Source organism: Narcine bancroftii, chromosome 2 (assembly GCF_036971445.1).
Source record: "Narcine bancroftii isolate sNarBan1 chromosome 2, sNarBan1.hap1, whole genome shotgun sequence".
Classification (NCBI taxonomy): Eukaryota; Metazoa; Chordata; class Chondrichthyes; order Torpediniformes; family Narcinidae; genus Narcine; species Narcine bancroftii.
The window spans coordinates 55,699,791-55,724,671 of record NC_091470.1 but is presented as its reverse complement, the minus strand read 5'-3'; the positions used below and the strand labels follow the sequence as shown (position 1 = coordinate 55,724,671).

Below are 24,881 nucleotides of genomic sequence, written 5' to 3'. Positions count from 1 at the left end.
GTGAAATGTGAAGCTGTAAATGAGACACTTTTAAACAAAAATTTGACCTGCAGTTTAGAGGAGACATTGTAAAGTGCAATCGACAGTTTGGTGAAATTCACTTATCAATAAGACACTATTGATTATTTTACACAGCTTATTGTCCACTCACCATTTAAAATATCTTTTTTTTTTAAAAGCTTGGCTTTTAAAAAAAAACAATGATTGCTTTAGTTTCTTTTGTGATAATCTGATTTTCGCTTTGCCTGTGAAATCATGATAATTGACTGATACTTCTGAATGTAGCAATAAAATTTAATATCTGAAGTTGTATGCATTTAAAGATTATTTTTTGATTGTTCAAGTGCCTGACTAGTTTAGGGAAGATTTCTTGTTGTGGCTGAAGAAAAAGAACAGCTTTCCATGGAATTCACATGTCCCTTTTCCCATTGAAATTTCTCACAGGTGCATGCATCAACTTGACAATTGGACTGTTTCTTTTAGTTAATAAACTGATCATTTATTATTGTTCAATAAAGTTTTTTTCTACATTCTGTGCAACACTGAAATTTAACAAAAGAGCATCATGCAGCAATAAACTCAAACATGTTTCAGCAAAATTCCCTCAGATTACATGCACACGAATGCAGAAACATTAAAGCATATATTGTTTAGTGTAGTAAAATTTTGGATTTCTGCACAAATTTAAAATCTAAGACTGAATTACTGATGATATTGTGAAGTTTTTGGAACTGTGTAATTTGCACAAAAATGCTGGAGAAACTATATACCTATGGCTACCTCTTTGATTTGGAGAAGGTGGGATGAATTGAAGAAATGGTTATTGAGGATGAGTACAAGTCTTGCCAGGTGGAGGAAATCTAGTTGTATCTGTTGTGGAGAAAGAAATGAAGGACTTTGAGATTTTCCAGATGGGGGAATAGAGATGTACAGATATTGGATGTCCATATTGAATGAGGTGGTTGAATTCAGGAAATTAGGAGTTGTTGAAATTATGGAGGGCATGCGAGGTATGGCAGATGTAGGTGGGGAGGAACTAGACTGGATGGCAAAAAAATTGTTTTTTTTTAAATTTTTTATTTTTCACACCATAAAACACGTTAGCCATGATATACACTTTTTCATTTTCACACATATACAGTGACTTTTTCTCCCCCCCCCTCCCTCCTCCCAAGCCACCCCCCCACCCCCCCTCCCTCCTCCCAAGCCACCCCCCCACCCCCCCCCCCTCTTATCCATTTTAGGTATACAATCTAGGTTGCATTAAGCCAGTCAGACAATGTTGTCATTCAACAAAAATACACCAGAAATTCTACTGAGTCCATTCTTTTCTTTTCTTCTCCTTCCATCAACTTAGGTAATGTTTGTTCCCGGTAGGTTTTCGCTATTGTATTTAATGTAAGGCTCCCATACTTGTTCGAATATTTCAATATTATTTCTTAAACTATATGTTATTTTTTCTAATGGAATACATTTATTCATTTCTATATACCATTGTTGTATTTTCAAATTATCTTCCAATTGCAAAAAAATGATGTTGAGGTAAGAAGACATTGATTCATGGGGCAGGAGCTTGTGGAAACAGTGGGTCTACCAGAACAACTGTGTTTGTGGATCTTGGGTAGGAGATATAACTGGGCAGCGCAGGGTTGGGAAATAGAGGTTAGAGACTGGCAGAGGGAGATGACCAGAAGTGATAAGGTTAGAGATGGTACATGAATGGCATTTTGATGTCCTTTGAGAACAGTGTTAGTGTAGAATGAGTTCGCTTAACTGAGGGTAAATAATCAATACTTGCTGCTTTTATAAAGTATGATTACAATTTGAGTACCATGCATTTGTTTTAACATGCAAGCTTTTTGTACCAAGTGATGATACAAATAGGATCTTTAAAAAGAAATTCAGTGTGGGTTGAAAATTTTATCCAATATTTTTGTGGTCCTTGCAATGTACTTTTGTACAGAAAATGATTAATGATGTGTTCAAACTCGTGATTTCATAAAAGTAATTACAGTTCTGGCACTAGATAAATCTCTCTTGGCAGTTAACAAACATAAGTTTCACAGTTCAGTCTGCTGAAAAGATTCATTCTGAACAAAACACTTTTTTTAGTTTATAGCTCACTATTGTGAGTGATGTTTAGATTATTTATGGAAAGATTAGGTATTCTTGTAAAAAAATGCCATTTCTTACTGATTTTTTTTTTATTCAGGTAACTTGTTATAAATAGATGACTGAATTTATCTGTAAATTCTGAATTGATGCTTGCAAAAATTCTTTAAATTTTGTGCCCTGAAGATGTATATGGTAAGAACAGTTTCATATTAATAAATTGATGTGCTTGTCAGTACATCGTTATCCTCAAAATTGATAATTTAACTGATGTGAGTTTTTGTCACTGCAATTGAATTTCCTGACAAAATGTAAATCGGTCCTAAGAAGTTTGAAAGGTCCATTCAGGTTTTAACTTAATGCAATTAAATTTTGATCTTGAGAAAATAAACTTTTTGCTTTATGGTTTGTTAGTCTTTAATCCTATACCTTCTTTCTTTGGCTTGGCTTCGCGGACGAAGATTTATGGAGGGGGTAAAAAAGTCCACGTCAGCTGCAGGCTCGTTTGTGGCTGACCAGTCCGATGCGGGACAGGCAGACACGATTGCAGCGGTTGCAAGGGAAAATTGGTTGGTTGGGGTTGGGTGTTGAGTTTTTCCTCCTTTGCCTTTTGTCAGTGAGGTGGGCTCTGCGGTCTTCTTCAAAGGAGGCTGCTGCCCGCCAAACTGTGAGGCGCCAAGATGCACGGTTTGAGGCGTTATCAGCCCACTGGCGGTGGTCAATGTGGCAGGCACCAAGAGATTTCTTTAGGCAGTCCTTGTACCTTTTCTTTGGTGCACCTCTGTCACGGTGGCCAGTGGAGAGCTCGCCATATAATACGATCTTGGGAAGGCGATGGTCCTCCATTCTGGAGACGTGACCCATCCAGCGCAGCTGGATCTTCAGCAGCGTGGACTCGATGCTGTCGACCTCTGCCATCTCGAGTACCTCGACGTTAGGGGTGTGAGCGCTCCAATGGATGTTGAGGATGGAGCGGAGACAACGCTGGTGGAAGCGTTCTAGGAGCTGTAGGTGGTGCCGGTAGAGGACCCATGATTCGGAGCCGAACAGGAGTGTGGGTATGACAACGGCTCTGTATACGCTTATCTTTGTGAGGTTTTTCAGTTGGTTGTTTTTCCAGACTCTTTTGTGTAGTCTTCCAAAGGCGCTATTTGCCTTGGCGAGTCTGTTGTCTATCTCATTGTCGATCCTTGCATCTGATGAAATGGTGCAGCCGAGATAGGTAAACTGGTTGACCGTTTTGAGTTTTGTGTGCCCGATGGAGATGTGGGGGGGCTGGTAGTCATGGTGGGGAGCTGGCTGATGGAGGACCTCAGTTTTCTTCAGGCTGACTTCCAGGCCAAACATTTTGGCAGTTTCCGCAAATAGGACGTCAAGCGCTGAAGAGCTGGCTCTGAATGGGCAACTAAAGCGGCATCATCTGCAAAGAGTAGTTCACGGACAAGTTTCTCTTGTGTCTTGGTGTGAGCTTGCAGGCGCCTCAGATTGAAGAGACTGCCATCCGTGCGGTACCGGATGTAAACAGCGTCTTCATTGTTGGGGTCTTTCATGGCTTGGTTCAGCATCATGCTGAAGAAGATTGAAAAGAGGGTTGGTGCGAGAACACAGCCTTGCTTCACGCCATTGTTAATGGAGAAGGGTTCAGATATGGTTAAATATACACTGCCCTACTTCATGCTTGGGGCAAAGACACTTTTTTTCCTTTATTTGTTCTGGTGCTCCCCAGTTTAATATTTGGAATCAAGCAATTGCCATGTGATTCAAGTGCACGTTCCAGATTTTATTCAAGGTTATTTTGGTTTGACCATGTGTAAATTACAGCACTTTTTATACATAGTCCCTCATTTCCGGTTACCATAATATTTGAGACATAGCTATGATACTAAGGTAGTCATGCTTAGCACTTTGTTGCATATACCTTTCATGCAATGACTGCCTGAAGTCTGTGATTCACAGACATTTCTAGGAGCTGAATATCTTTTCTGATGATTCTCTCCCAGGCCTCTACTGCAGCCATCTTCAGCTCCTGCTTGTTTCTGGACTTGTCCCCATAAGTTTTCTCTGCAGCATATGGAAGGCATGTTCAATTGGATTTAGATCAGGCGACTGACTTAACCATTCAAGAATTTTCCAGTTTTTAAGGTTTGAAAAGTACCTTTGTTAATTTAGCAGTATGTTTGACATCCTTGTTTTGCTGTAGGATGAAGTGCTGGCCAACGAGTTTGGAGGCATTTTCTCGAACTTGAGCAGATGATGTTTCTATGCACCTCAAAATTTATTTTGCTACTGCCATCAACAGTTACATCGTCAATGAAGATGAGTGTGCCAGTACTTGCAGCAGCCATACGTTCCTAGGTCATAACAACCCCACCTCCATGTTTCATAGATGGAACTTTACGCCTCCATACTTTGCTCTTGCCATCACTCTGATACAGGTTCATCTTGGTCTTTTCTGTCCACAAGACCTCTTTACTGAATTCTGCAGGCTTTTTAAAAATACTTCTTTGCAAACTGTAATTGGGCCATCCTGTTTCTATGGCGAACTAGTGTCTTGCATGTTGCAATGTAGCCTCTGTATTTCTGTTCATGAAATCTTCTGCGGACAGTAGTCATTGACACATCCACACCTGCCTCGTGAAGAGTGTTTCTGATCTGTTGGACAGGCGTTTGGGGATTTTTAAAAATTATTATGATGAGAATTCTTCTGTCATCAGTAGTGGAGATCCTCCTTGGCCGAATAGCGCCTTTGTGATTACTGAGCTCACCAGTTCGGGTCGGTCTTAATGTTGTTCCAAAAAGTTGATTTTTGTAATCCTAAGTTTTGGAGAATGTCTGTTATTGTTTTATTCTTGTCTTTCAGCCTCATAATGGCTTTTTTGACATTCATTGGCACAACTCTGATCCTCATTGAAAAATGGCAACGGCAGACTCAAGAGGTGATCAAAAGCTTAGAAGCAAGCCTTGCTCTCTTGTGTCTACATCAATGAAGCAATTAAACATTCCTGAGTACTCACAAACACCTGTGAAGCCAAATGTCCCAAACATTGGTGAACTATGTAGAAAAAGTGCTGTAATTTCTACATGTGCAAACCAAAATATATACAAATAACCTTGAATAAAATCTGGAATGTGCACTTTAACCACATGTGAATTGCTTGATTGGAAATTTAAAACTGAAGCACAGGGGTAAGTAAAGGAAAAAAAGTGCTTTTGTCCCAAACATTGTGAAAAACAGACGATGAATAACTGGAGAACTATGAAGATGACGGAGCTTTTACTGGTATCCTCAAATTACCTTGAATGTTGCTCACCAGTGTTTATTTTTTGCTGTTTTTTTCATGAGTTGGTGATCTTTGCTATAGTGTTGACATAAAACTGCTTCTATCTCTTGAGTGGATCAAACAGCTTGTTTTTAAAGTTGCTTGTTCTTGAACCACAGACTTCACTATGCTTTTAATGTAATTTGACTTGCTCTGTTGTTAAGAAAAATTCTTGCACCCCAGTTGTTCATCTTATTTTTAGCCCAATCTCTCAAAGGTTCCTTTGAACTTGATGCAGAGGTTTCTCTACTTTGTGAAAATGTAACTAGTTTTACAATATTTTAAGCATGGTTGTCAACAATATTTCAGTTGGGAAGCAGGATCAGTCTTGTTATCCACAAAGTATTTGAACTCATGACTTGCAATTTTTCCTCATTTAAACAATGGATTTCTGAGCGAACTTTGTGTACTGTAGTTGTTTCATTTTGTGGGCTTAGATATGACATGACTACCTATAACATAAGGAAGCAGTGCAGCTTGTCGGTCACTTGGCTAGTGGCTTTTGGCACACAGAGTACATGTTTTCAGAGAAGGTAAGAGCAAGGAGGTAATGGTGCAACCATACAAAACATTGTTGAGTCACAACTGGGATACTGCATTCCGTTCTCATTGCCACATGAAAGGAAGGGTATCAATGCACAGGAAAGGACACAGAGAAGATTCACCAGGATGTTGCCTGGGATCAAAACCAGTTGTATGTGAAATTGAAGAGGTGGGTTTTGTTTTCTTTGGAATAAATGAGGTTGAAGGGTGAAACTGATGGAAGTGTATGAAATTTGAAGATATAGTCGTGAGAAGCCTCTTCTGTTCAGTGATGTGTCAATAACCAGAAGGTATAGCTTTAAAATGAGGATTGGTGGTGGAGTGTTTGGGAACGTTTCTTCTCGAAATCTGAAGCAAGATGTTTGAGTGGATAGGTACTGTGACTACATTTAAACATTGAGATGAGCATTTGAAATGTCATTGCATGAAGACTGCAGGGTGAATGCTGGAAAACTATAGATAGTAACTTATTGAATCTAGATTGACAATCCTGCTGTGAGAGTGCTGCATTGTTCTTCAGATAATTCTCTGGCAGTATTTTGACGAAGAGTGTTAACTTCAATTAATTGTATCGTATCTATCCCCTAAATCCCTGACCTTTGGAAATGTGGTCGTGATGCTGTGTCAGTAGCCCTGCACTGGCATGGAACCAGTGAGAGCAGGGAACAAGAGCAAAGTCTTTCAATGTTCCTCTGTGGGGCCCTACTGCTTGGCTGTCCTACTCATTGGCCCCATGCAGGTTTAAATTGCCTGTAGAACAGGGCCAGTGGGAGTTTTTACATCGATGTCATCAGAGGTCTGGGTCCAAAATGGTGGTGCCCACATTTGGTGGTTCAGATTTTGAGGATTGCGGACTCTGAGGATGCAATGGATCAATGTAGGTAGGACACCAGAACAAAAAAACACTCTCTCCTTCCTGCCAATTAAGAGGCTTTGGAGAACCCTACAGAGCAGGAAATGACAGAAGTGGACCAGTTTCCCGCTTTGGGCTATTTTGCCAAAAATAGGTAAAACATTGGGTTGATGGAGACTGATTTCTGGGAGCCAGGAATTTGGATCTGAATTCATGAATATGCTGATGGGAAGGTAGGATTCCCAAAAAGCCTTTTGTGCTGAGAGTTTCCAAATGTGTTGGGAGGCTCAGAACCAAGGATGAAGGATGTGTGACTTGAATGTCTATAGTTTGGGATCACTGTTGGACAGGAGGCCGTGCAATTCTAGATGTTATCTCTGCAATCCGTAGACAATCTCTCTCTGAAGGGACTCTCTTTGGCATCTCTTGTCTTGACAGTGGTATTGTATTGACAGTGCCTTTTTGTGGGCCTTAAAAGGGCAAACAGATTTTGCTGTATTTTTTGTACATGACAATAAATGGAATCTTGAATTAGTTAGTTGATATCTGGCTTGTTTTCTGTGCTGTGTCTAGTAGTATCTGTTTTTAAAAGTTTTGCTTTTGGAGATGTGTTGATAAGTTAATACAAAGAGTAAATAAATTAAAATTTGAATTTGTTTCAAATAACCAATTAGTTCAAGCTGAGAGATCAGTATCAGAGAAGTATCCCTGTGCAATCTAAATCTGTTGGATGATTACATTTTTTATTTCATGATAAATCAAATACTTTTTACCACGTAAAATGTTTTTTCATTGATTTGTTGTTGAATCAGTTGTGTTTGTCACAGACCATGAATGAATACTTCTGCTTGTATTGTAGCAATTGGAAGAATGCCAAGACTTTCAATGTTCCTTCTACCTTTTATGAAGTTTCAATGAGCGTTTGAGAAAAGTCCGGCAGAACTATGGAGCAAGCACATAGTCTGCTATTAAATGAAGAGTTCTATCATAAACTGAGTGAATCAAAGAAACCGGAGTTTATTTTTGAATGGCTTCAATTCCTACAGAAACTTCTGGTTGCTGCAAGTAAGGTAAAGTTTAAATTTTTTAAAAAGTTGTGAAAACACCCTTGTTTATATAATGTCCTTCTATTTGTCCGTGAGTGTGTGTATGTTTCTGTCTGTATTACCATTTGAGTGTGTGAGTAATTCTATTTCTGAAATCTGAGTGTTTTTATTGAAGCTAATGACCAAATAGGTTGATGAGGGTAGAACTGTGAATGCTGTATTGGGAAAGAGATGGCAGGTGGAATGCAGTGTAGGGAAGTAGATGGTAATGTTCTATGGGAGAAGGAATAAAAGGATAGACTATTTCTTAATTGGTGAGAGAATTCAGAGCATGGAAATTCAAAGTAAGTCAGAGTGTAGAATTCCTTAATGGTTAACTTACAGGTTGATTTGGTTGTAAGGAAGGCAAATCCAATGGTAGCATTGATTTCAAACGATTGGAATATAAAAGCATAATGGTTTTTCTTTCCATTTACATAACACCTTAAGTATTCCCCATGCCGTCGGTGCTTAAGGGATTACTTAAGGTGGTATGTGGGTAGAGAGAAAAAAGTTTGAAAACCACTTTTTAATTGTACTTAATTGACTCGTTATGTGCACAGTTTCATAACTCCAAAGGAAATGGGCCAATAACAATTTTTCTCAAGCAAAATATTTCAGTAACAATTAGGTCAAGAGCAGTGGTTCTCAACTTTTCCTTCCCACAAACTTACCATCTTAAGCAATCCCTTACTAATCACAGAGCACCGATAGCAAAGGGATTACGTAAAGTGGCATGGGAGTGGAAAGAAAAAGGTTGAGAACCACTGGCATAATGTAATGCTGAGGCTTTATTCGGCATTGGTCAGACCACGTATGTGAACAGTTCTGGGACCATATCTAAGGAAGGATGTGCTGGTGATGGGAGGATGTTTGTGAGAATGATCCTGGGGATGAGAGGTTTAACATACAAGGAGCGTTTTATGGCTCTGGGCCTGTACTTGCTTGGGTTTAAATGAAGGGGGTCTCATTGAAACCTACTAAGTTTTTTAAAAGCCTGTACAGAAGATGTTTCCAGAAATGGGGGAATCTGGGACCAGGAGGCACAGTCTCAGAAAAAAAGGATGTCTTTCTGGAAAAGAAATAAGAAACCTTTGCAGCTATTGGGCTATGAAACTTTTGTGTCAAAGGTTATGGGGAGAAAGCAAAATAATGAGGTTTTGAGGAAAAATACATCAGCTGTTTTTCAAATGGCAGCGCAAACTTGATGGGCCGAATGGAATTATGTCCTCTGTCTTATTGTCAAATTTCAGTTGGATGTTCATGTAAAACTTTGAGAGAGTCCTGCCAATTTGTTTTATCTTACATCCGAAGGCATCAAACTGGTTTTGATGTAAATAAAACATAAAAGTCTACTGGCACCCTGAGTTGAAGTAAAAACACAATGATGGAGAAACTCATCTAGTCAAACAGTATACTTCATGTAGCGAAGATGAAGATACATAATGTTTCAGGCTTGAGCCCTTCATCAAGGTTACTGGTTTTGATTTGGGTTGTAGTTGAAGAAGTGAGTTGTCTTTTTAAATAATTAATGATTAGAGCATATTGAACCTGCTTTACTTTGGGAATAAAATATTTGAGAGACTATTTCAATTGTGGGGAAAATGTTATGGAAGATACCACGGAGGTACTGAAAATCGGGTAGTCTCTGGGTTCTGGCTGAAAATGCTCTCATTAACATTATTGCGGAATTATAGTTTGGTTTCATTGTCAGGGATTGCTGCATTGAAATAAGTTAATTTTGAGTAAAGTTCAAAAATAAGTTCAAGGGGCATGTCAAAGGGATAATACAAATTATTTTACAGACTAGTTTTTTCACTCTTATAACTTTTTCTTTACAGGCTGATATCAAAGAAAAGCAGAAGACATTGGTAGAACAATTGACAGTCTTGTTGGAGAGTTCACCAGGACCACCTGCCCGTAGACTGATTGCTAAGAATCTGGCCTTATTGTATAGTCTTGGTGATACTTTGACTGTGTACCAAACAATAGACAAATGCAATGAGATAATCAGGTGCAAAGATGACTCACCAAGCTACTTACCTACCAAACTGTAAGTAATATTTGTTATAGGAAATGTGAAGATTATAGCAATTCCACAATTATGAGTAATGTGCGAAAGCAGCAATCATCGAAGACTTTCACCACCTAGCATACGCTCTGTTCTCGCTGCTGCCATCAGGAAAGAGGTGTAGATGCCATTAGACTCACATCACCAGATTCAGGAACAGCTGCTATCCCTCCACCATCAGACTCCTCATCCTCAATGACAAACTCAAACAGAGGCTCATTTAAGAACTCTTACTTGCGCACTTCATTGATTTTCCTTTTTATTCTTTCTGTATTGCAGTTTATTTACTGTGACAGACTATTTATATGTTTTGGGAGGTAAATTGGGGCAGGGTTTTTAGTTTAGGTCACATACAAACACTTTTTTTAAAACTTTATTCGTTCAAAAAACAAATAATATGACATATACAACAATTAACCATAAACATGAATGTTATTTTTTATATATGTAAAAAAAGAGAAAAGAACCCCCCCCTTCAGCCAACTCTCCTAAGGAGAGCCATAAAGAAAAAAAAAATTTTTTAAATTAAATATACATATTAAGATCTAATCAATGTAAATTGAAATGTAAATATTCTGAATATAATGATCACTTATTAATTAAAAAATTATAATTATCACGCGAAACATACATAATTTTTCCATTATTAAACAATATTTCATCTCATTATGCCATCTATTAATATCAATCATATTTGTGTCTTTCCACGTACTAGCAATACATTTTTTCGCTACGGATAAAGCTAAATATACAAAGGCAAGCTGAAACTTACCTAATCCCAAGCCTTTCAAAAGTTGCAAACTACCCAATAAAAATACTGTTGGACCTAAAACTATTTTAATCTTATACAGATATTCTAAAAACGATTGAATTTTCTTCCAAAAAGATTGTATATGTATACATGACCAAACAGCATGAAAAAAAGTTCCAACCGTATCACCACATCTAAAACACAAGTCTGATTCATGAAAACCATACTTTTTAAATTTTTCAGGTGTTAAATATAATTGATGTAAAAAATTATAGTTAATCATTGCATAACGAGCATTTATCAATCTAGTTACACTATCATCACAAATATCTAACCAATCATCTTTGGAAAAAATAAAACCAGTGTCCGCTTCCCATTTACTTTTAGATCTATCCCAACCCTTTTTATCCATACCATCCTGTAATATTTGATACATAGATGAAATATAACCCTTCTCTGGTACCTTCATAAGAAAAGTCTCAAATTTAGTCATTTCAGGTAAAATCATATCTCTACCAAACATACATCTTACCAAAGATCAAATTTGATAATAAAGAAACAAAGAATTTTTATCAATACCAAAACCTTCCCTCATCTGATTAAAAGATAAAAATTTACCCTCTTTAAAACACTCCCAAACTTTTCACACCTTTAAATCTCCAATGCAATAAACTTCGATTATGTATTGAAAAAGGAATAAGTTGATTATTATACAATGGAGTCAAAGCCGATAATTTATCCCTAGAGCCTGTCATTTTATTTTTATTTATCCATAACTTCATAAAATGCTTTAATATAGGCACATTATATTGTTGTAACAAATTTATATTCCATCTAAACAAAAGTAGATGTATTTCAAATTCAGAAATATTTGCCATCTCAATTTTGGCCCAACTAGGAACTAATAAATTTAAGTTGGGCTGCTTCATAATAATTTTGAAAATGTGGTAAACGTAATCCCCCTAACTCATATTTCCAAGTTAATTTATTCAAAGCCACTCTCGAAAATTTACCCCTCCATAAAAACTCGCTAACCATTTTATTCAAATCTCGAAAAAAAATATTACCAAGTAAATACGGAATAAATTGAAACAAATATTGTATACGCGGAAAGATATTTATCTTAATTGTATTTATCCTACCCATTAAATTAATAGCTCTGAATGGGCAACTAAAGCGGCATCATCTGCAAAGAGTAGTTCACGGACAAGTTTCTCTTGTGTCTTGGTGTGAGCTTGCAGGCGCCTCAGATTGAAGAGACTGCCATCCGTGCGGTACCGGATGTAAACAGCGTCTTCATTGTTGGGGTCTTTCATGGCTTGGTTCAGCATCATGCTGAAGAAGATTGAAAAGAGGGTTGGTGCGAGAACACAGCCTTGCTTCACGCCATTGTTAATGGAGAAGGGTTCAGAGAGCTCATTGCTGTATCTGACCCGACCTTGTTGGTTTTCGTGCAGTTGGATAATCATGTTGAGGAACTTTGGGGGACATCCGATGCTAGTATTTTCCCAAGCGCTTGACGTCCTGCTTTGCGGAAACTGCCAAAATGTTTGGCCTGGAAGTCAGCCTGAAGAAAACTGAGGTCCTCCATCAGCCAGCTCCCCACCATGACTACCAGCCCCCCCACATCTCCGTCGGGCACACAAAACTCAAAACGGTCAACCAGTTTACCTATCTCGGCTGCACCATTTCATCAGATGCAAGGATCGACAATGAGATAGACAACAGACTCGCCAAGGCAAATAGCGCCTTTGGAAGACTACACAAAAGAGTCTGGAAAAACAACCAACTGAAAAACCTCACAAAGATAAGCGTATACAGAGCCGTTGTCATACCCACACTCCTGTTCGGCTCCGAATCATGGGTCCTCTACCGGCACCACCTACGGCTCCTAGAACGCTTCCACCAGCGTTGTCTCCGCTCCATCCTCAACATCCATTGGAGCGCTCACACCCCTAACGTCGAGGTACTCGAGATGGCAGAGGTCGACAGCATCGAGTCCACGCTGCTGAAGATCCAGCTGCGCTGGATGGGTCACGTCTCCAGAATGGAGGACCATCGCCTTCCCAAGATCGTATTATATGGCGAGCTCTCCACTGGCCACCGTGACAGAGGTGCACCAAAGAAAAGGTACAAGGACTGCCTAAAGAAATCTCTTGGTGCCTGCCACATTGACCACCGCCAGTGGGCTGATAACGCCTCAAACCGTGCATCTTGGCGCCTCACAGTTTGGCGGGCAGCAGCCTCCTTTGAAGAAGACCGCAGAGCCCACCTCACTGACAAAAGGCAAAGGAGGAAAAACCCAACACCCAACCCCAACCAACCAATTTTCCCTTGCAACCGCTGCAATCGTGTCTGCCTGTCCCGCATCGGACTGGTCAGCCACAAACGAGCCTGCAGCTGACGTGGACTTTTTACCCCCTCCATAAATCTTCGTCCGCGAAGCCAAGCCAAAGAAGAAGAAATTAATAGGTAAATCTTTCCATCTGATCAAATCAGTTTTAATTTTTTTCATTAGCGGAACATAATTTAATTTATATAAAGATTGATAATTAACATTCAAAATTATACCCAAATATTTAATTCAATCAGTCCATTTCAAATTAATAATATTCTTATAAACTGAATAATCTCCTTCACTTACCGGTAACATTTCACTTTTTCCCCAATTAACTTTATATCCAGAAAGACATCCATTTGTATTAAACATTCCTTCAAGTGCAAAAGTGACTGAGCTGGGTTTATTAAATACACCAATACATCATCAGCAAATAAATTAATTTTATACTCCTCGTCTAAAACTTTCATACCTTGTATCTGTGTATTTTGTCTTATCAATTGTGCTAAAGGTTCAATCACTAACGCAAATAAAGCCTGTGATAAAGGACAACCTTGACGAATTGATCGAGATAGCTTAAAGGGTTCCAAAATCAAACCATTTGTCAATACTCTAGCTACCGGTTTACTATATAGCGCCCTAATCCAACCAATAAAAAAAGGACCAAACTTGAATTTCTCCAAAACTTTAAACAAAAAGTTCCATTCAACTCTATCAAATGCCTTTTCTGCATCTAGAGATATCACCATCGGATGATCTGAAGATCGTCGAAATCTATTAATCAAACTAATCACGCGCAAAATGTTATCTGAAGCATATCTATTCTTTATAAAACCTGTTTGATCCATATGAATTAACTTAGGTAAAAATTTAGCCAATCTATTCGCTAATATTATAGCTATTTTATAATCTACATTTAACAACGAAATTGGTCGATATGAAGATACCTTCAAAGAATCTCTTTTTTTGGAATTACTGTAATTAAAGCACTAGAACAAGACTCAGGTAATTCATAATGTTCTCCAACTTGACGTAATACATTGTAGATAAATCATCATAAAAATTTTTATAAAATTCAACCGAAAATCCATCATCACCAGGCGATTTACCGTTCGGCATTTCCAGCATAGCCATTTTAATTTCCGAATCAGTAAATGGTTCTTCTAACTCCTGTATATCTGGATCCTCTAATATCGGTAAATTCAACTGTGATTTTAAAAAAAAAGATCAATCGATCCAGTTTCTTGTTTTCCTTCAGATGTATATAACTTTTTATAAAATGAGTCAAATTCATCATTAATCTCACGAGGTTTATAAGTAATAAGGGAATTCCGTCTAACAGCATTAATAGTCCTCAGAATCTGTTCTTTATTTAATTGTCACGCCAGTATCTTGTGCTTTCTCTCCCCATTCATCATACCTTTGCTTAGTCCTATTACTCACACATTCAAATTGATAAGATTGCAAAGTATTGTATTCCAATTTCAACCTAGATAATTCTATTTTCTGATCTTCTGTAGCATCTTTCTGAAATTCCTTTTCTAACTCATCAATCTGTTTCTCTAATTCAAAACTCTGATTTAATCGATTCTTCTTTATTTTAGAAGTATAACTAATTATTTGTCCTCTCAAATAGGCTTTCATAGCATCCCATAATACAAACTTACTTTGAACAGAATTAGAATTTTCTTTCAAAAAAAATTAATGTTTTTTCAAAAAATCAATAAATTCCATATTTTTTAACAACATTGTATTGAACCTCCAACGATAGGACACTTGGATTTTCTCAGAAGTTGCATGTGTAAAGTATAACAAAGAATGATCTGAAATCACCCTACTTTTATATTCCACTTGTTGTATTTTCCCTTGTAAATGTGCCGATACTAAAAAGAAGTCAATCCTTGAAAATGATTCATGTCTAGATGAATGAAAAGAGAAATCTTTCTCTGTCGGATTAAGACGTCTCCAAATATCTACTAAATTAAGATCTTTCATTAACGCTTGAACCTGAACTGCCATCTTGGATTTCTTAACTTGCTTTGGAGATTTATCTAATGAAGGTTCCAAAACACAATTAAAATCACCACCAACTAAAATATTATCATTAGCCTGACCCAAACATAAAAATGCATCTGAAATAAATATTTCTTAATCTGCATTTGGGGCGGTAAATATTAAGTAAAGTCCAAAATTCACTAAAAATCTTACAATTCAATTTAAGAATACATCCTGCCTTTTCCTCCATTGATTGTAATTCAAAAGATAAATTTTTATGTATCAAAATTGCTACACCTTTAGCCCTGGAATTAAATGAGGAAGAATATACATGCCCAACCCAGTCCCTCTTTAATTTCATACTTTCCTTCACATTGAAATGTGTTTCTTGTAAAAAAGCAACATCAATTTTCATTTTCTTAATATATGCCAAAACTCACGCTTAATCGGACTGTTTAATCTTCGAACATTAAAAGTAGCAAACGTCAACTTTGACATATCTACTATTGTTACTAAATACCAATAATATCTTTATATGAAAACTCAAATCAATGTATATAGGCCCTCAAATAGAAGAAAAAAAATCACAAATTAAAAATGAAAATAAAAAAAAATAAAGAAAAAAAAGAACCCCCCCCCAAAAAAAAACTACCAAAAGGTAGTAATCCCCTAAGCAAAAATTGGGTGTGGATCACCCACCAGTGGCTGATGACTAGTAAAGAACTTGGAGCAAATTCCCTCAGATTACATGCACACGAATGCAAACAATCAATAACATCAAAATATCATAATAACAAAAAAAATAGAAAAAAAAGAAAAAAAAATTCTTCTTTTCATCCAAGAGATTCCAATCTCGAAGATCCCATTTCAGAAGAAGTTGGACTCTTTCCATTCCTGTTTTTCCCATTTCTGCCATTTCTTCCGTTTCCAGAACAACCAGATTTTTCTTTAGGAGACAATGGTGGACTATGTCTTTGTCCTCTTGTATCTGGCAATGAATCAGCAAAAATCATTGCTTCGCGATCATTTTCAAAAAACTGAAATTGATAGTCTCCATAAAACACCTTCAACACTGCAGGGTATTGAAAAGTAGACTTATAACCTTTACGCCACAAAACTTCTTTAACTGGATTAAATCGACGTTGACGTTGAATGACCTCTTGACTCAAATCAGGGTAAAAGAAAACTCTGCTATTCTGAATCAATAACGGAGTTTGTCATTGTCTCGCATTCTGCACTGTAAGTTGAAGTATTGCTTCTCTGTCCAAATAATTCAAACATCGGTGGTTGACCAGCTGAGGGTGTTCTTCTTAGAGCTCTGTGGGCTCTTTCCAGTACCAATCCCCCAGAAAAAAAAATCTTGCCCTAATACTTGCGGGATCCAGTCTTTAAAGAAACGAAGGGGGATCTTGTCCTTCTATACCTTCTGGCAAACCAACAATTTTCACATTATTCCTTCTGCTTTGATTCTCCGAGTAGTCTATTTTCCTCTCCAGCTCCTTCTCGCGTTCTCCTAATTCTATGACTGATTTTTCAACCTTCAGCACTTTTTCTGTGTTAGAAGCCACTTGTTTACAGTCCAAAAAAGCAGTCTGAAATTTTTTTAATTCTTCATAAAATGCATCCACATGTGTCTTAACCATATTTAATTCTGAACTTATACCAGCATTCATTTGAGCCATTTCATTAATTTGCGATGTCAAAGGCTTAATAACAGCTTGAACAACATCATTTAATTGCATACACTGTAGGTCAGAAAAGCTCAGCCCTGCACTCTCTGATGTAGTGACAGAACAAGGTAACTGCAGCTCCTGCTGCAACTCAACAGAAGGCATTTTAACAGAAGGCGGGTCTGGACTTCCAGTGACGGCACTCCGACTTCCTCAGGGAGTCGCCGCTGGTCTCCCCCTGCATCTCGTTGCTTTTTCATGAAATCACGAAGAAAAGCAATTTCTTCAGATTGAAGTGCTTCCTGATGCATTTCCAACAATGGAGTTGTTTTCCTGTGTGCTCGAAAGGCTTTCCAAATCTGGGTCCACTTCTTGGGAACACACACCTTCTTCCAGAGAACGAGTAATTCCAGTGCCATCCTTCACTTGATGAGTAATAGACATTTTTTTTTCAACTCCCACAGGCAGTCTTTGAGGTTTAGACACTGAAGAGATTAAGCCTGAGGCTGTATCAAGTCATCTAGGCCCCAAATCTTCAGCACTTCGAAAATGTAACTTCTTCTGCACTTGAGGTTTAATCTTTATACCATTAGTGGCCATAATAATTCCTTGATACTTTAAACTAAAATTTTAAAAGTTTAAACTTGAAAACAAAGAGTTAAAAAACAGGTACTTAAAAGTCTGGCCAGAGAGGTCGAGATTACACGTCTAGACTCTACGCCATCTTGTCATGCCCCCTCACATACAAACACTTTAAAACAGATCTTATTTAAAATACTGGAGCTCTTCTCATGCTGGACATGTTGGGGCCAATAGTCTTTGCAAAAGCTTTGGATAGTGCTCAAAATACTTAACTAATAGATTGTTGTTTACAAAAGGCATCAGATGAAAGAACTTGTTGGAGCTGCAGATTGTCTGGAGGGGAACTTGATGTTCTAAAAGGGTCATGTGGTTTTGCAAGCAGAGAGAGTAAAACAGGCTTTCTATCAGAGAGAGAGATCAGTTCTACAGTTTTACAGTTAGCAGCAGCAACTGGAACAGGACAAGCTGGCAAGCTTGTTGAAAACCCCTCTTGGAAGATGTGTTGTGAGTGCTTGGTTCAGCCTAGTCGAAGCCCTTGTGGTTCATGCAAGAGAAGACTGGCTGTCTAATGCTTCACTTGGAATAAGAGAAACAAAAAGGTGTTCTGGTGACCTGAAAGAAAGGGGTTATCTGGAGAACACTGAGGGAGCAAGTTTCTTCAGAAAGGCACTGAAGTGGCTGATTTTAAAAAAAGGAATCAGCTGTGGGTATCAGCGTACAACAAATCTCTCTCTGAAAACCAACAAGAACCTTCCTGAGCGGTAACCATTTACCTTTCAAGCACCAAAGCCTGGTGAACTTTATAAATGTTCAATTCTGTGCACAGTATAAGAATTGCCGACAACCAGTGAACTTGGAGGAATGAGAAGCGAGATTGGACTGTGAACCAAAGAACTTTTCTGAACTTACACACACATTACATACACGTGTGCATAGAATTAGAAGGGGATTAAGTTAGATTAGTTGAGTCAATAGTGATAAGTTAGTGTGATTCTGTTTTCATGTTTAAAGATAATTAAAAGCAACTTTTGATTGAGTAACCATTTGTCTTGGTGAATATCTATTGCTGCTGGGTTTTGGAGTCCTCTGGGCTCGTAACATTACATTTGTTATCTGTTTACAGATCGTTTATTTGTTTACATGTTTATGCTTTGTAAGGTTTTTTTTGCCATATCATTTAGTAATAATTCTGCTTAGTCTGCAGATAAATGTAATCTCAGGGTTGTATTTGATGTCATGTATGTACTCTTGACAATAAATCTGAATGTTATGACAATAGATATGAATAGCAACATTACAAGGCTGGATAAGCCTCTAATTCTGTTAATTGAAATGATTTATTTAAATTAGAAAATGTACTGTACTCCAGTCACAGTATTCTGAATGTAATACTGTTTCTGTAATTTCTGAAAATTTTCCCCTCATTTGGAAATATTTGCCCTTTTGAAAGGAGGGTGTCAATTGTTTGTTTAGACTGAAAATCTGCCCTTTGTGCAGAGTAAAGGCTATACACAACTGATCCAGGAAATGTTAGGTCTCTGATCTATTGAGGAAAAATGAATATACATGTTGAATCCCTTGGAATACTGTAAATTTTCAACATTCAATTTATTATCATAGTAATAAAACTGCCATAATTCATAAAATTTCTTTGCTTGCTGCGAGGCAGACAGATTTACCACCGGCAGGAATTGCCTAAGCACCTCTTACATTCAGACTTGCAGTCAGAGAAAGAGAGAGAGAGAGAGAGAAGTAAAATAGGGTCCCCCCCAGAGTCACATAGTGATTATCCATAGATTACCCTCCAGCGCTTCCGCAGCCACACAGAGTTAATTCCAAACCATTGGCAACCCAAGCTCCAGATCGGAACCTCTGACATGGTCAGGAATGCTTCAGTATTCTCAGCACCTCCTCGCGTCCCAGTTCCGATACCTGGTACCCCTCCATCCAGTTCAAGCAAATCTCCAGCAATCTGTAGCTTCTGGAGGTTCATCGCCTCTAGCAGCTCGCCACATACGGTGGTCCCTCAGCCGCAGAGCCCTCTCACTGGTCTGCTGTCGTGGTCACAGTCCACTTCTCCCTCTCAGATGGGAGGTGGTCTTCTCATCGTCTGGTGCCCCGCTCCAGTTCTCCGCTTCCCTGGAATCTGCAGCCCTTGTGGCTGCTGCTGATTAATAGGCGCCGCCATCTTGGGCGCGGAACCGCCGTCGCGGGATTTCAAATTTTAAAACCCCCATTGGCTCCTTCAAAGCCCATTCGGAGCCAAAGACAACATGCATTTCTTTAATTTTTAACACTTTTTCTGACTATCTTGAAGTTTTGCCCTTGTGATTTGCTGTTGCCTTGGCCATTTTAGACTGTTCTCACAACCGCTGACTTATGATGGAACCAATTAATTTAAAATCTCCTTGCCAATCACTTTGAAAAAAGATTACAGGAGATGCTTGTGAAAAAATACTGCAGAATCTGAAATTAGAGAGAAAATGTTAAAAATGTGAAGTCGATTAGGCACCATCTGTAGATAGACCAGCCGATTAACTGTCGGCAGATCACCTTTCATTCTCTTGGATACGAGGCCGTGACTCTCAAATGGTAAATTGAATTTGTTTTCCCACAGTGATTACCTGGCGTGTTTTGTTGGAGGTGTTGAGGTTGTTGAGAAAGTGCAAAGAACAGTTGGAGCAGTGAGGAGATAGAATAAGGCAGGAGAGTGGCATTGACCAAATTTGAATGTGGTGAGGTGAAGGTTTTGATTTTTTTTTAATTTCAAAAGTTACTCAAAATATTGCTGTCTGATAATATTGAGTGGCCCTTCTTGAAAAAGAGAAGGGATGTACTGGAGCTTTTGGAAAGCATTAAGTTGGATAAGACACCAGGACTGGATGGGATGTACCCCAGACTATTGTTGGAGGTGAGGGTCAAGATTGCTGAACCTCTGGTGATGATCTTTGAATCATCAATGGGGAAGGGAGAGGTACTGGAGGAATGGAGGGTTGTGGATGTGGTTCCTTTATTCAAGAAAGGGAGTAGAGATAGCCCAGGAAATTCTAGACCAGTGAGTCTTATTTCAGCGGTTGGTAAAATGATGGAGAAGATCCTGAGAGGCAGGATTTATGAACATTTGGATAGGTATAATATGCTAAGGAATAGTCAAAGTGACTTTGTCAAGGGCAGGTTGTGCCTTACGAACCTGATCGAATTTTTTGAGGATTTGACTGAACACATTGATGAAGTAAGGGAAGTAGATGTAGTGTATATGGATTTCAGCAAGGCATTCAATAAAGTACCCCATGTAAGGAGGCATGGGATCCAAGAAGACTTTGGTTTGTGGATCTGGAACTGGCTTGTCCACAGAAGGCAAAGAGTGGTTGTCGACAGGCCAAATTCTGCTTGGTGACCAGATGTGCTCCTTGGGGATCTGTTCTGGGACTCTTCTCTTCATGATTTTTATAAGTGACCTGGATGAGGGACTGGAGGGATGAATTAGTAAGTTTGCTGATAACACAAAAGTTGGGGTGTTGTGGATGGTGTAGAGGGGTGTCAGAGATTACAACGGAACATTGATAGGATGCAACACTTGGCTGAGAAATGGCAGATGAAGTTCAATCCAGATAAGTGTGAAGTGATTCATTTTGGTAGGTCAAATATGACGGCAGAATATAGTATTAAAGGTAAGACTATTAGCATAGTGGAGGATCAGACGGATCTTGGGGTCCAAGTCCATAGGATGCTCAAAGCAGCTACGCAAGTTGATTCTGTGGTTAAGAAGGCATATGGTGTATTGGCCTTCATTAATCGTGGCATTGAGTTTGGGAGCCGAGAGGTAATGTTGCAGCTATATTGGAGCCTGGGCAGACCCCACTTGCGGAACGATGTGCAGTTCTGGTCACTTTGCTACCAGAAAGATGTGGAAGCCAGAGAAAGGGTGCAGAAGAGATTTGCAAGATGTTGCCTTTTATAAGGGAGCATGCCTTATGAAAATAGGTTATGTGAACCTGGCATTTTCTCCTTGGAGTGGCAGAGAATCAGCAGTGACCTGATAGAGGTGTTTAAGATAATGAGAGAATAACAGTCACTGCAAAATCAGTTGACACTAGCGAATGGGTTCACAGTCCGAAAGGAGAGGAGAGTTGTGGTTGCCCTGCAAGGGACAAGGGGCGACTCAGAGGGGGGGGGGGGGAGTTAAGGGAATTTTAGATGTGGGAGTGGTTGAAATATTTTATGTTTTAGAAGTGTTGTCATACATTGAGTTCAAAAAAGGAAAACTGAGAAATGAAAATGGGGAAAAGGAGAAAGGTGGTGGTGAGGAAATGGAAATGAGATGGCCATGTTGAACTATATGACTATAAATATTAATGGAATACATAACCAAATCAAAAGGAAGAGGCTATTAAATTTATTGAAAAAAGAAAAAAATAGATATAGCATTCGTGCAGGAAACGCATCTAACTGAAGTGGAACATAATAAATTAAGGAGAGACTGGGTAGGGCACGTAACAGCAGCATCATATAATTCAAACGCCAGAGGTATAGCTATATTAATCAATAAAAATGTACCAATCAAAATAGAGGAGGAAATAATAGATCCAGCAGAGAGATATGTAATGATAAAGTGTCAGATATATTCAGAATTCTGGAATTTTGTCAATATATATGCACCTAATGAAGAAGATCAAAAGTTTATACAAGATATTTTTTTGAAGATTGTAGATACGCAGGGGAATATATTGATAGGAGGAGACTTTAACCTTAATTTGGATTCAAAGATGGATAAAACTGGACAAAATACGAGCAAAAAAAAAAACAAAGTAGCCAAATTTATGGTTAAATCAATGCAGGAAATGCAATTTTTGGATATATGGAGGAGACAACACCCAAAGGAGAAGGAATACTCATATTATTTGAGTAAACACAAAACATACTCAAGGATTGACCTGATCCTGTTGTCAATCCATATCAAAAGGAGAGTTAGGAAAACGGAATATAAAGCAGATTGTTATCTGATCACTCACCCCTGTTATTAGCAATAGAACTGGAGGACATCCCACCAAGAACATATAGATGGAGAATAACCTCCATGGTACTTAAAAGACAGGAATTTAGAGAATTTATTGAGAACTAAATTAAAATGTACTTTGGAATATATACGGAATCAGTGAAAGACAAGTTTATCTTATGGGATGCAATGAAAGCCTTCATCAGAGGGCAGATAATAAGTTGTGTAACTAAGATGAAAAAGACTACAATCGGGAAATAGAACAGCTGGAAAGGGAAATAGTAAGTACAGAAAAATAACAAGCAACAAGGGAAGATACAACAAAAAGAAGAGAATTGGCAGTCAAAAAAAATACGAAACACTACAAACGTATAAGGTGGAGAAGAACATAATGAAAATAAAGCAGAAGTATTATGAGCGAGGAGATAAAACGCACAAAATACTACCTTGGCAGCTTAAAACAGAACAAGCTAAAAGAATGGTATTGGCATCAAGGAAAAAGGACAAACAAGTTACATATAACCCAACAGAGATCAATGAAAACTTCAAGGAATTCTATGAGCAATTATACCGAACTGAGAACGAAGGGAAAGAAGACAAAATAGATGAGTTTCTAGCTAAAATTGAACTACCGAAATTACAAGAGGAGCAAAACAAATTGATAAAACCATTCGAAATAGACGAAATACAGGATATATTAAAAAAGCTTCCAAACAATAAAATGCATGGAGAGGACGGACTCCCAATAGAATTCTATAAAACATTTAAAGAGTTATTAATTCGTCCTCTCCTGGAAGTAATGAACCAAATAGAAGAAACACAAAACTTGCCAGATTCATGTAAAACAGCAATAATTACAGTAATACCAAAGACGGGGAAAGATCCACTAACACCAGCATCGTATAGACCATTATCTGTACTTAATTCAGATTATAAGATAATAGCAAAACTATTAACAAACAGATTGGCCGACTGTGTACCAAAAATAGTAAAACTAGATCAAACTGGTTTTATTAAGAAAAGATGAACAACGGACAATGTCTGTAAGTTCATTAACTTAATCCATGCAGTACAAGGAAATAACATGCCAACAATGGCTGTTGCTTTAGACACAGAGAAAGCCTTTGACAGGGTAGAATAGAATTATTTATTCAAAGTATTACAGAGGTTCAACCTACCAGAGAAATATATTAATTGGATTAAAGCATTATAAGAGGGTCCAATGGCGAAGGTGACAGTAAATGGATATATAGCAAACCAATTTAAATTAAGCAGGTCAATTAGGCAGGAATGTCCACTATCTCCCTCACCATTCGCTTTAGCAATAGAACCATTGGCAGAACTGATAAGAACAGAAAATAAAATAAAAGGGATAAAAATAAAAGAGAAGGAATATAAAATCAGTTTATTTGCAGATGACATCATAGTATACTTAACAGAACCAGAAATATCAATTAAAAAAATTACTAAGAAATTGAAGGAATATGGAGAAATATTGGGGTACAAGATCAACGCAAATAAAAGTGAAATGATTCCAATGAATAATGTGGATTACACAGAGTTTAGAAAAGAATCACCATTTAAATGGCAAACACAAGCAATCTGATACCTAGGTATTGGATGAGGTAATAATTTAGGCCATTTATACAAATTAAATTATCAGCCATTAATGAAGAAATTACAAGATGACTTAGAACATTGGAAAGATTTACCACTAACACTGATAGGAAGAGTAAATTGCATTAAAATGAATATCTTCCCAAGGATACAATACCTATTTCAATTGTTACCAATTCCCTAAGCAGAGAAAATTTTCAATGAGCTAAAGAAAATAATAAGGAAATTCTTATGGAAAGGGAGGAAACCAAGGATAGCACTAGATAAATTAACAGAATGGTACAAACAAGGGGCTTACAGCTACCAAACTTTAAGAATTATTATAGAGCAGCACAATTAAGATATCTATCAGATTTTTATCAAACAAGGGAAAAACCAGATTGGACCAGATTAGAGCTAGATAAAATAGGGGAGAAGGTACCCGAACAGTTACTTTATAAGTGAGAATTAAAACTGGTGCAATATAGAAGTTCACCAGTACTGTACCATCTGCTCAACATTTGGAAGAAGATTCACGTAGAAAGGAAAAAAACAAATTACCAACTACCAAAATTATTATTGACCTAAAATCAACTAATCCCTTTCACAAAAGATAACCTATCCTTTAGAGAATGGGAGAGAAAAGGGATCAAAAGAATAGAAAATTGTTTTTTGGGAAATAATTTATTATCATTTGAACAAATGAAGTACAAATATGGGAATAACTCACGGTACAATGTTTGGATACCACCAACTGAAAACCTACTTAAAGGACAAATTGGGAAGCAGGCTGAGATTACCAGAAAAAGCAGCTTTGAATGTGTAATTACAGACACAATGATAATTAAAAGATTTATAATAAATGTACATCAAATTGCAAGAGAAAGAAAATGATGAAATAAGCTATAAACATAGAAACATAGAAGATAGGAGCAGGAGTAGGTCATTCGACCCTTCGAGCCTGCTCCG

At 37.8% G+C, this 24,881-nt stretch overlaps 1 protein-coding gene across 3 annotated transcripts in view; it reads left to right on the top strand.

The window, feature by feature from the left end:
* heatr5a (HEAT repeat containing 5a) overlaps positions 1–24,881 on the top strand; it is a 157,103-nt gene that overhangs the window by 1,880 nt on the left and 130,342 nt on the right. For all 3 annotated transcript variants that reach the window (XM_069916719.1, XM_069916718.1, XM_069916720.1), the window contains exons 2-3: positions 7,688–7,898; positions 9,755–9,966. In XM_069916719.1, the coding sequence (XP_069772820.1) occupies positions 7,773–7,898; positions 9,755–9,966 (338 nt within the window). In that variant the 5' untranslated portion in view covers positions 7,688–7,772. The remainder of the gene's footprint in view (positions 1–7,687; positions 7,899–9,754; positions 9,967–24,881) is intronic.